Here is an 18,441-nt window from a genome sequence, read left to right as displayed (position 1 = left end):
TTAGATCCAACCAAATCATGAGAAAACAAAAAGAGAATTACTTGACACATTGGAAAGAATTAATAAAAAAACAGAGCAAACTAGAATGCTATTTGGCTCTAAACAGAGAGTACACAGTGGCAGAATACCTGACCACTGTGGCTGACCCAAACTTAAGGAAAGCTTTGACTATGTACAGACTCAGTGAGCATAGCCTTGCTATTGAGAAAGGCCGAGAGAGAGAGAGAGAGAGAGAGAGAGAGAGAGAGAGAGAGAGAGAGAGAGAGAGAGAGAGAGAGAGAGAGAGAGAGAGAGAGAGAGAGAGAGAGAGAGAGAGAGGTAAAGGAGATGGGGAGCAAGAGAGAGAAAGAAGACTGGAATGAATGTCCAACACGTCATACGGTGTCATCTTTACAATGTGTATGTATGTGATTGTGGACACTAGGACCGTGGTGGACCCCTATCGGCAGGCCTCCCCTTCCACTGTTGCTGGGGGATATGGAGGTGTGATGTGTTGAGTCACAGTGTAGAGAATTTACCACATCTGTAACAACACCCATGGAGACAGACAGACACATGCACACACACACACACACACACACACACACATGCACAAACACACATACACTCACACAGAATGAATGACACCACAGTAATAAAGGGTGGTTGTTAAAGCAATATCAAATTGAGTTAAAGCAGGATGGAGCGGGCGGCAGGTAGCTTAGTGGTTAGTGGTTAAGAGCGTTGTGCCAGTAACCGAAAGGTCGCTGGTTCTAATCCCCGAGCCGACTAGGTGAAAAATCTGTTGATGTGCCCTTGAGCAAGGCACTTAACCCTAATTGCTCCTATAAGTCACTCTGGATAAGAGCGTCTGATAAATGACTAAAATGTAAATGGAGGTAAGTAGCTTACAGTTAGAAGATAACACATTAATGAACAGATGAGACAAATTGAGTGTGTGTGTGTGTGTGTGTGTGTGTGTGTGTGTGTGTGTGTGTGTGTGTGTGTGATATGTTTGTTTGTGTTTGCTTGAATGAAGACCACAACACCATGATGGAATGACTAAAAAAGGGAGGAGATGGAGGTGAGGATAAAAGAGGAAGGCACCTTATAAGATGATTCTAAAACTAGGGAAGAAAGAAGAGGAGGAGAAGGAAGGAAGGACTGAGGAGGAGGAAGAGGAGATGGGGAGGTTTGGCACCATACATCCCCAGGTCTGAATTGGGGAAGAATGCGGCCTTGTTTTCTGTGTTAGAAACAAATAACAACACACCAACCATGTCTAAACCTATAAGGCTAGTTTGTCACAAAAACCTGCGAATATATTAGAACATACACCACCGTTCAAAAGTTTGGGGTCACTTAGAAATGTCCTTGTTTTTGAAAGAAAATCCATTAAAATAACATCAAATTGATCAGAAATACAGTGTAGACATTGTTAATGTTGTAAATGGCTATTGTAGCTGGAAACGGCTGATTTTTTATGGAATACCTACATAGGTGTATAGAGGCCCATTATCAGCAACCATCAGTCCTGTGTTCCAATGGCACGTTGTGTTTGCTAATCCAAGTTTATCATTTTAAAAGGCTAATTGATCATTAGAAAACCCTTTGCAATTATGTTAGCACAGCTGAAAACTGCTGTGCTGATTAAAGAAGCAATAAAACTGGCCTTCTTGAGACTAGTTGAGTATCTGGAGCATCAGCAATTGTGGGTTCTATTACAGGCTCAAAATGGCCAGAAACAAAGAACTTTGTTCTGAAACTCGTCAGTCTATTCTTGTTGTGAGAAATGAAGGCTATTCCATGCAAGAAATTGCCAAGAAACTGAAGATCTCGTACAACGCTGTGTACTACTCCCTTCACAGAACAGTGCAAACTGGCTCTAACCAGAATAGAAAGAGGAGTGGGAGGCCCCGGTGCACAACTGAGCAAGAGGACAAATACATTAGAGTGTCTAGTTTGAGAAACAGATGCCTCACAGGCCCTCAACTGGCAGCTTCATTAAATAGTACCCGCAAAACACCAGTCTCAACGTCAACAGGGAAGAGGCGACTCTGGGATGCTGACCTTCTAGGCAGAGTTGCAAAGAAAAAGCCATATCTCAGACTGCCCATCTTAATCTTTTCTTTTTATTGGCCAGTCTGAGATATGGCTTTTTCTTTGCAACTCTGCCTAGAAGGTCAGCATCCCGGAGTCGCCTCTTCACTGTTGACGTTGAGACTGGTGTTTTGCGGGTACTATTTAATGAAGCTGCCAGTTGAGGACCTGTGAGGCGTCTGATCAATTTGATGTTATTTTAATGGACAAAAAAAGTGATTTTCTTTCGAAAACAATGACATTTCTAAGTGACCCCAACATTTTCAACGGTAGTGTAATAGATTATCCTGCAGAAAACACATTTAGTTAATAGAATCATGTTTTCTACTGGGCAAAACCCAGTGGGCTAGCAAACTGGTGGCCGGACTACAGATCTGTTCGAGCCACCGGCAAAGAGACGGAGCGAAAAGTCGTAATTAGATTATTGATCTGGGAGAGTCGGTAACAACGCAAGTTAAACACCGAGACGAGAGAGGGCCTCTCTCTCTCCTTTCTCTCTCTCTCTGCAGTGAGGGAATCCAGTGCTATGTAAAAGAGGGACGGGCATGTTTTCATCTATCATTTAATAGTGGGGGTCAAGATGGACAGAGAAACAGAGTGAGAGAGAGAGATTTCCACATAGTTCAAAACACTGTACATAACGGATAATATAACATTTGAAACGTCTTAATCCCTTTTAAACCTTTATGAGTGCTTTGTTTACTGGAAATGGTTGAACGTTTTTTTGTTGATGTTGTGTTTTGTTTCTTCTCACTTTTGTTTATTGTTTATTTCACTTGCTTTGGCAATGTAAACTTATGTTTCCCATGCCAATAAAACCCCTTTGAATGAATTAGAGAGAGAGAGAGAGAGAGAGAGAGAGAGAGAGAGAGAGAGAGAGAGAGAGAGAGAGAGAGAGAGAGAGAGAGAGAGAGAGAGAGAGAGAGAGAGAGAGAGAGAGAGAGAGAGAGAGAGAGAGAGAGAGAGAGAGAGCAAGAGATTCGGACATGGCGTTAATAATCCGTAGTAACAACTACAGTGAGGGAAAAAGTATTTGATCCCCTGCTGATTTTGTACGTTTGCCCACTGACAAAGACATGATCAGTCTATAATTTTAATGGTAGGTTTATTTGAACAGTGAGAGACAGAATAACAACAACAAAATCCAGAAAAATGCATGTCAAAAAAGTTATAAATTGATTTGCATTTTAATGAGGGAAATAAGTATTTGACCCCTCTGCAAAACATGACTTAGTACTTGGTGGCAAAACCCTTGTTGGCAATCACAGAGGTCAGACGTTTCTTGTAGTTGGCCACCAGGTTTGCACACATCTCAGGAGGGATTTTGTTCCACTCCTCTTTGCAGATCTTCTCCAAGTCATTAAGGTTTTGAGGCTGACGTTTGGCAACTCGAACCTTCAGCTCCCTCCACATATTTTCTATTGGATTAAGGTCTGGAGACTGGCTAGGCCACTCCAAGACCTTAATGTGCTTCTTCTTGAGCCACTCCTTTGTTGCCTTGGCCGTGTGTTTTGGGTCATTGTCATGCTGGAATACCCATCCACAACCCATTTTCAATGCCCTGGCTGAGGGAAGGAGGTTCTCACCCAAGATTTGACGGTACATGGCCCCGTCCATCGTCCCTTTGATGCGGTGAAGTTGTCCTGTCCCCTTAGCAGAAAAACACCCCCAAAGCATAATGTTTCCACCTCCATGTTTGACGGTGGGGATGGTGTTCTTGGGGTCATAGGCAGCATTCCTCCTCCTCCAAACACGGCGAGTTGAGTTGATGCCAAAGAGCTCGATTTTGGTCTCATCTGACCGCAACACTTTCACCCAGTTCTCCTCTGAATCATTCAGATGTTCATTGGCAAACTTCAGACAGCCCTGTATATGTGCTTTCTTGAGCAGGGGGACCTTGCGGGCACTGCAGGATTTCAGTCCTTCACGGCGTAGTGTGTTACCAATTGTTTTCTTGGTGACTATGGTCCCAGCTGCCTTGAGATCATTGACAAGATCCTCCCGTGTAGTTCTGGGCTGATTCCTCACCGTTCTCATGATCATTGCAACTCCACGAGGTGAGATCTTGCATGGAGCCCCAGGCCAAGGGAGATTGACAGTTATTCTGTGTTTCTTCCATTTGCGAATAATCGCATCAACTGTTGTCACCTTCTCACCAAGCTGCTTGGCGATGGTCTTGTAGCCCATTCCAGCCTTGTGTAGGTCTACAATCTTGTCCCTGACATCCTTGGAGAGCTCTTTGGTCTTGGCCATGGTGGAGAGTTTGGAATCTGATTGATTGATTGCTTCTGTGGACAGGTGTCTTTTATACAGGTAACAAGCTGAGATTAGGAGCACTCCCTTTAAGAGTGTGCTCCTAATCTCAGCTCATTACCAGTATAAAAGACACCTGGGAGCCAGAAATCTTTCTGATTGAGAGGGGGTCAAATACTTATTTCCCTCATTAAAATGCAAATCAATTTATTACATTTTTGACATGCGTTTTTCTGGATTTTGTTGTTGTTATTCTGTCTCTCACTGTTCAAATAAACCTACCATTAAAATTATAGACGGATCATTTCTTTTTCAGTGGGCAAACGTACAAAATCAGCAGGGGATCAAATACTTTTTCCCTTACTGTATAACCATCGCAACTCGCTGTCTCCCCTACAGTCAATTCGTTCCCTTCCATTTCGCCTTCATCGTACAGAAGCACCACCCCCTCTTCTTCCTCCTCTCTCCACCCCCTCCTCAAATCCCGCAATAGCCACGCCTCCCTCCTATCCTCCCTCTCCGAGACACAGCCCCACACAGAGTCACCCCAGAGCGGGTAGAGAACCCCCCCCCCCCCCCCCCCCCCGATCATACTGGTATAGACACTAATACCCCAGTAGGTTAGTATCTTGACTAGTAACGATACGAAGCTTTTCTCCCTCAACAGATTGGGTCTTAATCCGAAATGCAGCCTTATGGAAAGAGTCGCCTATTTACTGGTCAGGCTGCATTTAGCCAATTAGGCTACTCCTCTCCTCTCCTCCTCGGAGAGAATGGACAGATGATGATGGCTATATAGTGGTGTGGTGCCATTTTAGCACATCCAGTCAGTAGACTTGTAATATGATAGGTAGGCTATTATACATTTGTGTTGATGACATTGGACTACATAGAGAGAGAGAGAGAGAGAGAGAGAGAGAGAGAGAGAGAGAGAGAGAGAGAGAGAGAGAAAGCAAATGTTTTCGATATTGTGACACATAACCTACACCTGATATATTGTCTCCCGTAGCCTACCCGAAGAGTTTTATTATGCTTGTGTCTGTCGAGGGTCGGCCATAAATGGATTCTCGTTGAACCACCATCATAGCCTACACCAAATAAAAATGCCCAAAATATATTCACACAACGGGTTTTATGACAAGCTACCATGTCTTTCTATCATTAGGCCAACCAGTACCCGGGAAATATAATATTACACGGGGAAAAAGCGATTCTCCCATCCCAGCTTACCTCTGCGAAAAACGCCTCCATCCTTTTCTCTGTTGCTGCCCGGCGCGCGTGAAGTCAGTCCGTGGGCCGACGCTTGCCCGGGTGTTAACCGAGAGCTAAATCACAATGGGCACCGGGCGAGCTCGGGGTAGGGGGTGGTGGAAGAGGCTCCTTCGTCCTGTTCGAAGGTGATTTCCATTCATTCGTAAGCGTCCCGATTTAAATCCGAACGGCTACAATCCCTGATGTGTGTGTGCCCACCGAACACGAACAGAGAGAGAGAGAGGACACACACACACACCTCTTCTCGGTGTGTGTCTATAATTGTTTTAATGATAAATCCCAAACAGGGAAGCCAACGGTTCCCTCTTCAGTCCTGACGGTGAACTGACAGACTGCACCGAGCGGCAACCGAGTGTGTGTATGTGTGAATACGAATAATGGTAAGGTTAATGATTATGATTATGAGAGACAGAGTGAGGTAGCAACATTATCATCGCGTGCACATCTTTATCCAAACTGTCTGATGCCACCACAACAGAGGACATGATACCCGAGTCTCAGGAATTCTCTGTTTGTTTCTGTTGAGGACGAAAATAACAGGATGTGAACTGAGAGCTGGGAGTCATAACACACACACGCGCGCGCACACACACACGCACACACACACACAGTTAATCATTATGTGATATTTCCTAAAAAGCCACCCCTTGTCGCTCTGGCGCTCTGGACTGTGACAGTAGCTGGGGTTAGTCACGCTCCCTCTGGGCTGAAAGATGATAGAACTCACACGCATGTATGCACGCGCAAGCGCGCACACATACAAACACACATACACACACCTGTGTTGCGCGGGTCAGCTGTTTGTTCACCCGCACCCGCCCGCAATTGCTAATAACCTATCCACAACCGCCCGACCAATGTGATAAAGTGAAAATCTGAGGCCCTAACACGCAAATATAGATAATGCCCTACAGTCAAAAACGGCAGAACGATTTTTTGACAGGGGTGCAGGATTTTTTTTTGCCTGATTTAGATTTGTTTCTGCATATAATTTCAGACATTTTGGTAGGCTATTTGTTAGTCAACTTGTAGCTTCTCTTCTGCCATTATATGTTGCCCTAGAAGACAAAATAAACTCTTGCTCAACAGAATAATGTCATAGATCGATAGAATGAATGCGTCAATCTAGTTGACATCAGTAAAGTTTTCTCTGTCATCTTTCGCGGATCAAAGACGTTTAGGGACTTGAGAGAAAATACAATAACGCAACAAACAAAAAAACGGGAATATTTTCTGTGCAGAATGTCCAAATTACATCAGTTTGACCACTTGTAAGGAAAAAGAAAGCTGTGAAAACGACCCAACGTGTTTCTGATAAGATTTCAGTTCAGCATCGATGCATATTTTATTATGCTTTTATGATGAAGACAGCACCTCTACAGATGGTATCTAACTGAGCATTGGATTCTCTCAAGATGCAGAAATAAATAAATCATATTTCTCCACTCCTGTTCCCAAGTCAAAATGTTGCCTACATTTGGTGTATAATTTTACTACAAGAAATGCTTAATTCTGCAGGAGTTATTATTAAGGCTATGTGAGAGGTTATAGACCTACAGTCTGTGTCCAGATTTCAGTTTCCATTTAACCCATCTAAACAGAAGGCTACAGTTCCCTTGACATGCCATAGACCTATTTGAAGTCCCGTCTTGTGACTGTCGAATATGTATAACGCCTCACAATCATCACACATAACATAGCTGGCACTACTATTATCCTCTTTTACCACTTCACCAAATATTTTCCAAACATGACTTTTCTGACCCTCCCTTCTGTTTATTTTCAACTCTCCTTTCGCAATGTCGTATATGAAGATTATGACTTTGTTAATGTTTTTAAGTGGAACCTGAAAGGATGTTTATTTAGCAGAAAGAGAGCCGGTTTTAGTGTGACACCCCGGATAGGACAGAGAAGTCTGTGTGTTGTAGACAAGGGATTGGACAGTAGAGGGAGCCACCCATATCTTGGGAAGATTATATATACTGGGTAAAAACGGCAAAGAGGTTAGAGCGGCCATTGCAATCTGGGACACCGTTCTCCGGGTGATCTTGACACCTGTAACCTCATGCTGAAATCTTGTGATATGAATAAAACTTATGATCAAAGGTTCAGTATGAGCGGACTCCTTTGTTTATCAGCAATAATTGCCAGCATTGACTCGATACTACAGCAGCTTTTGTCTTATTGAATTAAACTCCTTTTTGCCTCCGTGGATTGACATTAACTTTTTCTGCCCGTTCCTAAACCCATCCGCCCCGCCGATATAATAGTGTGGACTGCAGGTTATGAGTCAACCCGCGCATCACTAACACACACACACACACACACACACACACACACACACACACACACACACACACACACACACACACACACACACACACACACACACACACACACACACACACACACATCTGTCTTCCCTTCACTGGATCTATCACGTGAGCAGTATTCTCTTGTTCTCTCCAGACTTCCAGAAAGAGGGCCCAGGTGCTGCGTTCCCAATCCCAGCAGGGTGAGGGCTCTCTGGGGCACGGCATTGTCAAGCTCAGCCTGTTCTTCTCTGGAACCTGGAGAAACAGTGGGGCCTCCCATATATGTGTATGTGTGTGTGTGTGTGTGTGTGTGTGTGTGTGTGTGTGTGTGTGTGTGTGTGTGTGTGTGTGTGTGTGTTGTGGCCTAGTGGGGCACAACTCTCCATCTCTATCACACAGACAGCCCAAACCTGGGCCTCCTTTTGTGCTGAACCCACCAAATGAACACACACACACACACACACACACACACACACACACACACACACACACACACACACACACACACACACACACACACACACACACACACACACACACACACACACACACTGTGTGAGGTTACATAAAAGTTATCGACCCCAACAAAGATTCCACTACAGACAAAGTGCTACACACACACACGCACACACACACACACACAAGCAGAGCATTGACTGACCCAGAGAGTGATGGATTCTGGGACAGAAACCGCCCTCAGGGCCAGAAGAGATACTATGCTCTCTCCCTTCCCTCTCTCTCTATCTGTCCCTCAGTCAGTCTCTCTATCTCTCTATCTCTCTATCCATCTCTCAGTCAGTCTCTCAGTCAGTCTCTCTATCTGTCTCTCAGTCAGTCTCTCTATCTGTCTCTCAGTCAGTCTCTCAGTCAGTCTCTCTATCTGTCTCTCAGTCAGTCTCTCTATCTGTCTCTCTATCTGTCTCTCAGTCAGTCTCTCTATCTGTCTCTCAGTCAGTCTCTCTATCTGTCTCTCAGTCAGTCTCTCTATCTGTCTCTCAGTCAGTCTCTCTATCTGTCTCTGAGTCAGTCTCTCTATCTGTCTCTCTATCTGTCTCTCAGTCAGTCTCTCTATCTGTCTCTCAGTCAGTCTCTCTATCTGTCTCTCAGTCAGTCTCTCTGTGTGTGTATGCCCTTTAGGCATGTCACATGTTGTCGGTGGGAAATCCTGTCACTCACAATGTCAAAGCCAATCAGTTTTATGGGCAAATGGCTGTGAATATATTTTTATCAACCTCTCTCTTTCTCTCTGTACCTTGTTCTTTATCTTTTCTGTCTAGATACACATTTATAACCGTCTGAAACAAGAGACAAAAAGAGAGAGGACACCGACAGGCTATTAATTTGAGAGACTGACCACAAAGACAGAGAGAGCGAGAGAGATAGAGAGAGACATAGAGACAGAGAGAGAGAGGGAAAACTATCCAACTCTGGTTCTGTAGCGCTACCCGGAGTGCAGGGTTTCATTCCAGCCCTGCAGTAACACACCTGATTCAGCTAATTATGGTCAAGACAGAGAGAAGACCTTGATTAGTTGAATATTTGAATCAGGTGTGTTTGTGATGCACAAGAACAAAAGCTTACTTATTGTGAGTCGCGCTGGATAAGAGCATCTGCTAAATGACTCAAATGTAATGTAAATGCACACAAAAAAAATTATGAGGACATTTGACAGTTGAGAAGAAGCAAGAGGCAGGCCTATGATGCAACCAGGGTTCATAAAGCACCAGCTGTATCTAGTTCTGTCCCCATCAGCATGTTCAATCTGAGATGTTTTGACCCATCAGTGACCTTTACCACTGCACTCTGCTCTGACATGTCAGGCCCTCCACGGTTCTGTGGAAAAGATGAGTAGATATTGGGCTCAGCATCACAGGGTCGCCAGTATTGCAACACGGAGGCATAAGATAACTGACCGAAAGCAGATACAAGGCGACTGGTTCATCACAACACATCAGTAGAGACAGGGTGTGTACAATGGCTTCAGTCACAAAGCTGAGCGTTCTACTGGCAAGTCTGATCCGAACCGCCCATGCTGTCCAAGAAACCTATGAGATTATAGATGGAGGTGATGAGTATCTCTTTTACAACGATGAGTAAATGACTACTGTTTGATCGCCAACTCTAAAGCTGAAGAGAGCCTGTTGCCGTGGAACACTTCAAACACTACACCTGAGAATTCCACAGTGGATGCAGACTTATGGAAGCAACTGAAGCTTACTTTCAGATCATCTCAGAACATTTGAACTGTCCTGCTCCAGAACCTGTCTCAGTCAGACTCTGGACTATACAAGGTGGAGTGCTGGACAGCTGGCAAGGTGTCGCTCCAGAAAAGCATCAACCTCACCATCTGCAGTACCGTACATGGTCGGACCGTGTCTTACATAATGCATGCTCAGAGGGAACTAATTAGACCTGCAGTGTGGGGCTCCATAGGGTGGTGATAATATTACTGTGAGATGGATCCGCAAGGACTATCAGGACATTCCTCCCTTAATGAAGGAAGTAAGCGGTAGAGTGCAGCTGACTGAGAACGGCTATTCTCTCCATGTGACCAACTTCTCCTCTAACGAGTAGGTGTTTACAGTTGCCTGGTAGTGGAGAGACAGCGTTGTGTTTAGTCTGACCATACCGGTGATTTTTAAGCCAAAGTATAGTCAGCCCTCAGTGGGAGAGGAGGCTGTACTTCCCTGCTTTAACCCTGACCCCAATGGGAGAGAGGAATGGGCGTGGGACAGCCCAGTTGGAAGACTCACCAAAGTATCACCATCTCAAACCCACTCAGTGGATGGGGAATTCCTTACTGACCAAGAGAAGCAGACAGACTACCTTGTAAATGGAAATTACACCCTGGTCATCCCATCCCTGATGCTGAACACCTCAGGGTACTACTCAGCCTTGTCTCAGGGTAGTAGGTTGGTGGTCTGTTGATATCCCTCTGGTGGTGTGGGAGCTGTGCTTTGGCAAAGTGGGTGGGGTTATATCCTGCCTGGTTGGCCCTGTCCGGGGGTATCGTCAGATGGGGCCACAGTGTCTCCCGACACCCCCCTGTCTCAGCCTCCGGTATCTATGCTGCAATAGTCTATGTGCCGGGGGGCTAGGGTCAGTCTGTTATATCTGGTGTTCTCCTGTCTTATCCGGTGTCCTGTGTGAATTTAAGTATGCCCCATCTAATTCTCTCTCTCTCCCTCTCTCCCTCCCCTCCCGGAGGAACTAAGCCCTAGGACCATGCCTCAGGACTACCTGGCCTGATGACTCCTTGCTGTCCCCAGTCCACCTGGTCGTGCTGCTGCTCCAGTTTCAACTCTTCTGCCTGCGGTTATGGAACCCTGAACTGTTCACTGGACCTGCAACCTTGTCGTAGACCTGCTGTTTTCAACTCTCTCTCTCTACCGCACCTGCTATTTCAACCTCTAAATGCCCGGCTATGAAAAGCCAAGTCACATTTACTCCTGATGTACTGACCTGTTGCAACCTCTACAACCACTGTGATTATTATTTGACCATGCTGGTCATCTATGCACGTTTGAACATCTTGGAGAAAAATCTGGCCTTAATGGCCATTTTCTGTTATAATCTCCACCCGGCACAGTCAGAAGGGGACTGGCCACCCCTCAGAGCCTTGTTCCTCTCTAGGTTTCTTCCTTGGTTTCTGCCTTTCTAGGGAGTTTTTCCTAGCCACCGTGCTTCTACATCTGCATTGCTTGCTGTTTGGGGTTTTAGGCTGGGTTTCTGCATAGCACTTTGTGACATCTGCTGATGTAAAAAGGGCTTTATAAATACATTTGATTGAATTTGATTGATATTACTTGTGCATAAAGGTGTCCCCACTAAAAACCTGCTGGTGTGTCCCAAATCTGAGCCCCTCACAGAGTTATTCTCAGAGGGAGGGAAGATTGCTCTCAGATGCAACTCTGATGTCACAGAGTATGACAAGGGTGTGGTATAGAAAGACTGCTAAAGTGGACAATGCTATCCTGATAGGGAGGAGTGACACAGCTACAGATAGAGATGAGTACAAACAAAGCCTGAAGATTTAGATGGCAGATTGAATGCATCTCCCCCTTACGTCTCTCTGGTCCTCTCTAACCTCTCACTGGAGGACAGTGGGGAGTACTGGTGTGCTGTCACGTCTAAGACAGTCTGTTTATCAATAACTACAACCTTCTTGATCAACGGGGACAGGGACCCCTTTGGCATCAACTCCATGTTCTATGCAGTTTACTCTTCACTGCTGGGGATGGTCTGTGCTGTGATCATGGTGAACCTGAAGACCAGAAGGGACCAGGCTTCCCTGAAGGCCTGAAGGACTGCAGCCAAGATGCAGGGGCAGCAGAACAGCAGAGTGGAAGAAGAGAGTGAAGAGAAAGGACAGGTTATTTTGTTACTTTTAGCAGCTATAGGCTAGTATTTACTATTTCTGTGCATAACAAGGCTAATGGAATTGTGTAGGGCAGCTAGCTTTTTGTGTTCTAAAAGGCACACAAATATATTTCCGTAACTTATTTTCTGCTCAATGCTTGTGCTTATTCAAATAAATAAATAAGAAGTTAAAAAGATGATTAATTTCTTTCATGATGAAGATGCAATCAGCCAATTGGGCTTCAATCAAAGAGAACAGATTTATAGAATATTAGGCTAGTTTAGTTTATTCCAGTGAAGTTGAATTTCCTGGTTGCTCTAAGCTTCAGCCATTCATCCTTGATGTGACAGTTGTGTGTGTGTGTGTATGTGTGTGTGTGTATGTATGTGTGCATGTGTGTGAACAGTAAATCAATCTGCCCCCCCCCCCCCCCCCCCCAGAAAATTAATTTCACTAACCCTTCTCCCCACTATCACACAAACACATTACTCAAAACCCTCTGACACAAAGATACTTGAATACTGTATCGTGTATGCATTTGTATGTATACTGTTATGCATGTTTTAGTGTGTGCATGTACAGTATGCATCTGCATGAGTATGTGTGTCACCCTCTGATTGGTTCTTTAACGTCTGCTCTGGTCTTGCAGGGAGGCAGAGGGGGAGGGAAGGGGGAGAGGGGTGAGGGTATTTAGGGGAATACAGTAGGAGAAGGGGGGGTTGATCTAATTAAGAATCCCATGAGAGATTACTTCATCCTGGATACCCCCTATCACCACAGGGGACTCCCCCCACAACACACACACACACACACCAATGACAGCATGTCTTCTGACCAATTATCTGGCGTGGCGACCTCCTGGCTCCCTACAGACAGAGAGGTAATTTAATCAGCCAACCCCTACAGCCACGCATGCACGTGTGCGCGCACACACACACACACACACACACACACACACACACACACACACACAGACACACACACACCCAAACACACACACACACACACACAAACACACACACACACACACACACCCAAACAAACACACCCAAACACACACACACACACACACACACACACACACCCAAACGCACACACACACACACACACACACACACACACACACACACACACACACACACCCAAACACACACAGCTTAGTTCGCCAAGTCAGCCCATTCATACATCTGTAACCAACAATGACAGTGAGACTGTACAAAAGCCCTCAGAATGGAGCAGCATTTTGCTGAGATGGACTTGATCAAGCAAGTTGATTTCACCTGTTGACACTGTCATGCAATCACACACCTGTCACTAATTATCAGGACTGCCCTGATAGGCTCATTCACACTTCTAGTTAGTATTTAAAGCCTGTCAAGCCATTTCTCAGTTTCTTTCCAGTTGTCGAAGTTAACTTACCCGGAGCGCTGTCCTAGTTCTGTTCTTTGGATTATATACGAGGAGCACGTCAAGCATGTTGTTTATCTTTTCATGTTATGTAACCTGCTTATGACTACTCCTTATGTTACAGAACCTTTACCATGTCCAAGCACCAGTCCTAAATAAATATGTGAACTTTGGCAATGTCTCTGTCGTCTGTTTGCTCTCTGACTGGAGCAGAGTACCCCTGGTAACATCTATCCCACTCCAATTCGCATACCGCCCCAACAGACCCACAGATGATGCAATCTCTATTGCACTCCACACTGCCTTTTCCCACCTGGACAAAAGGAACACCTACGTCAGAATGCTGTTCATTGACTACAGCTCAGCGTTCAACACCATAGTGCCCTCCAAGCTCATCACTAAACTAAGGACCCTGGGATTAAACACCTCCCTCTGCAACTGGATCCTGGACTTCCTGACGGGCCGCCCCCAGGTGGTAAGGGTAGGTAACAACACATCTGCCACACTGATCCTCAACACGGGGGCCCCTCAGGGGTGCGTGCTCAGTCCCCTCCTGTACTCTCTGTTCACCCATGACTGCATGGCCAGGCACGACTCCAACACCATCATTAAGTTTGCCGTGATCACATAGTCATCCGGAACAGCTGGTGCTCTCATGCATGCTTCAGTGTTGCTTGCCTCGAAGCGAGCATAGAAGTGGTTTAGCTCGTCTGGTAGGCTTGTGTCACTGGGCAGCTCGCGGCTGTGCTTCCCTTTGTAGTCTGTAATAGTTTTCAAGCCCTGCCACATCCGACGAGCGTCAGAGCCAGTGTAGTACGATTCAATCTTAGACCTGTATTGACTCTTTGCCTGTTTGATGGTTCGTCGGAGGTCATAGCGGGATTTCTTATAAGCGTCCGGGTTAGAGTCCCGTTCCTTGAAGGCGGCAGCTCTACCCTTTAGCTCAGTGCGGATGTTTCCTGTAATCCATGGCTTCTGGTTGGGGTATGTACGTACGGTCACTGTGGGGACGACATCATCGATGCACTTATTGATGAAGCCAGTGACTGATGTGGTGTACTCCTCAATGCTGTCTGAAGAATCCCGGAACATGTTCCAGTCTGTGCTAGCAAAACAGTCCTGTAGCTTAGCATCTGCGTCATCTGACCACTTTTTTATTAACCGAGTCACTGGTGCTTCCTGCTTTAGTTTTTGCTTATAAGCAGGAATCAGGAAGATAGAGTTATGGTCAGATTTGCCAAATGGAGGGCGAGGGAGAGCTTTGTATGCGTCTCTGTGTGTGGAGTAAAGGTGGTCTTTTTTCCCTCTGGTTGCACATTTATCATGCTGGCAGAAATTAGGTAGAACGGATTTAAGTTTCCCTGCATTAAAGTCCCCGGCCACTAGGAGCGCTGCATCTGGATGAGCGTTTTCCTGTTGATTAATGGCCTTGTACAACTCATTCAGTGCAATCTTAATGCCAGCATTGGTTTGTGGTGGTAAATAGACAGCTATGAAAAATATGGATGAAAACTCTCTTGGTAAATAGTGTGGTCTACAGCTTATCATAAGATACTCTACCTCAGGCGAGCAAAACCTCGAGACTTCCTTAGTATTTGGTTTTGTGCACCAGCTGTTGTTTACAAATATACACAGACCGCCGCCCCTTGTCTTACCGGAGTCAGCCGTTCTGTCCTGCCGATGTAGCGTATAGCCTGCTAGCTGAATGTTATCATTGTCGTCGTTCAGCCACGACTCGGTGAAACATAATATATTACAGTTTTTAATGTCCCGTTGGTAGGATATGTCACGCCCTGGCTCTGGGGACGCTGTTATGTTGAGCCAGGGTGTGTAATTCTATGTTTGTATTTCTATGTTGGCCTGAGTGACTCCCAATCAGAGGCAACGAGTGTCAGCTGGTTGTCTCTGATTGGGAGCCATATTTAACTGTCTGTCTTTCACTTTGTGTTTGTGGTTTCTTGTTCGTGTTGGTTTGTGTTTAAACCGTGGACGTCACGTTATCGTTTGTTGTTTTGTTACGTGTGATCATTAATTGAATAAATATGTTCACCTTCAACGCTGCGCCTTGGTCCTCCTCCTTAGACGATCGTGACAGAAGAAACCACCAAAACTGGACCAAGCAGCGTGTCCAGGAGCCATTGCCTGGGGAATCGCTTGCAGATCTCCGTGGCAACCTCGACTGGGTCCAGCCTTGTAAAGAGCAGAGTGGATGGACTTGGGAACAGTGGAGGAAGAGTTTCGACTGGGTCAAGCCTAATGAAGAGCAGAATGGCTGGAGTTGGAGACAGAGGAGCGAGAGTTGGGCGAGAACGATAGAGGCCTGGCCCACGGGGAGGAGAGACCCCCAGAAAAATTTTAGGGGGGGGCTCACGATGTCGGGGCAGCAGGAGGCCGCGATAGAGCGGTCCAGCGGGTTGGCAGAGGAGGCCGCCAGGTTACGGGGGCCACTGGTCGAAGAGGGGATGGAAGGTGGAGAGGCACGGCGAGAGGTACTGGGGTGTGTTACCAGTCCGGTCCGGCCCGTTCCAGATCCCGGTGTAGGGCCAGTGGTGTGTGTCCCCAGTACGGTCCGGTCTGTTCCTGCTCTCCGCACCAGGTCTGTGGTGCGCGTCGCCAGCCCGGTCCGGCCCGTTCCTGCTCCCCGCACCAAGTCTGTGGTGCGTCTCGTCAGCCCGGCTCGGCCCGTTCCTGCTCCCCGCTCCAAGTCAGTGGTGCGCTTCGTCAGCCCGGCTCGGCCCATTCCTGCTCCCCGCACCAAGTCTGTGGTGCGTTTTGTCAGCCCTGTCCGGCCCGTTCCTGCTCTCCGCGCCGAGTCTGTGGTGCGCGTCGCCAGCCCGGTCCGGCCCGTTCCTGCTCCCCGCACCAAGTCTGTGGTGCGTTTCGTCAGCCCTGTCCGGCCCGCTCCTGCTCCCCACACCAAGCCAGTGGTGTGCGTCGTCAGTCCAGCACGGCCCGTGCCTGTTCCCCACACCAAGCCAGTGGTGTGCGTCGTCGGTCCGGCACGGCCCGTGCCTGTTCCACTGGTGCCTGGTCCGGCACCGGTCAGATGCGTTACGCCGGAGCTAGAGCAATCCGCTCCATCAGTGTGCAGTCCAGCTCCGGCCAGCGGGGCCAGACCGGACCAGGGGTACTTTGGGGGGTTGGAGAGGGAGTGGGGATCAGGCCCGGAGCCGGATCCGCCGCCAAGGCGGAGTGCCCACCCGGTCCCTCCCCTGTGGTATTTAGTTGGCGCGGTCGGAGTCCGCGCCTTTGGGGGGGGGGGGGTACTGTCACGCCCTGGCTCTGGGGACGCTGTTATGTTGAGCCAGGGTGTGTAATTCTGTTTGTATTTCTATGTTGGCCTGAGTGACTCCCAATCAGAGGCAACGAGTGTCAGCTGGTTGTCTCTGATTGGGAGCCATATTTAACTGTCTGTCTTTCACTTTGTGTTTGTGGTTTCTTGTTCCTGTTGGTTTGTGCTTAAACCGTAGACGTCACGTTATCGTTTGTTGTTTTGTTGCGTGTGATCATTAATTGAATAAATATGTTCACCTTCAACGCTGCGCCTTGGTCCTCCTCCTTAGACGATCGTGACAGGATAACCGTAATCTTAAATCGTCCACTTTATTTTCAAAAGATTGAACGTTGGCTAATAGGATTGATGGAAGAGGCAGTTTACTCGCTCGCCGTCGGATCCTTACAAGGCACCCCGATCTGCGTCCACGATATCTCCGTCTCTTCTTCACGCGAATGACGGGGATTTGGGCCTTGTCGGGTGTCTGTATGATATCCTTCGCGGCCGCCTCGTTGAAGAAAAAATCTTTGCTTGGTATAGCAACTGCTTGGAATCTGACTGCAAGGCGCTACAGAAGGTAATGTGTATGGCCCAGTATATCACTGGGGCCGAGCTCCCTTCCATCCAGGACCTCTATACCAGGCGGCGTCAGAGGAAGGCCCTAAACCACCCAAGTCATAGACAGTTCTCTCTGCTACCACACGGCAAGCGGTACCGATACACCAAGTCTGGAACCAACAGGACCCTGAACTGCTTCTACCCCCAAGCCATAAGACTGCTAAATAGTTTGTTTGATAGTTAACCAATAGCTACCCGGACTATCTGCATTGACTCTTTTTGCACTAACTCTTTTGACTCATCACATATGCTACTGTTACTATTTATTATCTATCCTGTTGCCTAGTGACTTTATTCCTACCTATATGTACATATCTACCTCAATTACCTCGTACCCCTGCACATCAACTCGGTACTGGTACCCCGTGTATAAAGCCAAGGTATCGTTACTCATTCTGTGTTATTATTTTTCTATATTTTTCTGTCTGCGTTGTTGGGAAGAGCCCGTAAGTAAGCATCTCACTGTTAGTCAACACCTGTTGTTTACAAAGCATGTGTCAAATAAAATGTGATTTGATCCAACCAGTTACCTATCTTGGGTTTGTTGGCCTATTTTTCAGAAACATACTGTTCATTCGTCAGTACACTGCATGTAAGGTCGTTTTACACACTGAGGGCTGTGTTGTGGATAGAAGGTATTGCCCATAGGACTGTTGCCATATCATCATATTAGCATCTCAGTTTCAACTAGCGGTTGTTGTCAGAATAAATGTGTGTGTAGATAAGCGGTACACTCCTAGAAAAAAGGGTTATTCGGCTGTCCCTATAAGACAACCCTATTTGGTTCCAGGTATAACTATTTTGGGTTCCATGTAAAGGGTTCTTCTACCTGGAACCAAAAAGGGTTCTTCAAAGGGTTCTCC

General features: G+C 46.6%; 1 protein-coding gene across 1 annotated transcript in view; it reads left to right on the top strand.

Annotated features, from left to right (window-relative positions):
• Positions 1 to 12,222, top strand: part of LOC311115387 (uncharacterized protein) — a gene marked incomplete at its 3' end in the record, with an annotated part of 23,138 nt that extends 10,916 nt beyond the window's left edge. Inside the window, exons 3-5 of the mRNA XM_084190565.1 lie at positions 8,082 to 8,185; positions 11,738 to 11,859; positions 12,019 to 12,222. Coding sequence (XP_084046691.1) covers positions 8,082 to 8,185; positions 11,738 to 11,859; positions 12,019 to 12,222 — 430 coding nt within the window. The remainder of the gene's footprint in view (positions 1 to 8,081; positions 8,186 to 11,737; positions 11,860 to 12,018) is intronic.
• Positions 12,223 to 18,441: the final 6,219 nt, after the last annotated feature.

Source organism: Coregonus lavaretus, assembly GCF_964263955.1.
Source record: "Coregonus lavaretus genome assembly, contig: HAP1_SCAFFOLD_123, whole genome shotgun sequence".
Taxonomy (NCBI): domain Eukaryota; kingdom Metazoa; phylum Chordata; class Actinopteri; order Salmoniformes; family Salmonidae; genus Coregonus; species Coregonus lavaretus.
The sequence above is the reverse complement of the archived record's forward strand: the minus strand, read 5'-3'. Positions and strand labels throughout refer to the sequence as shown.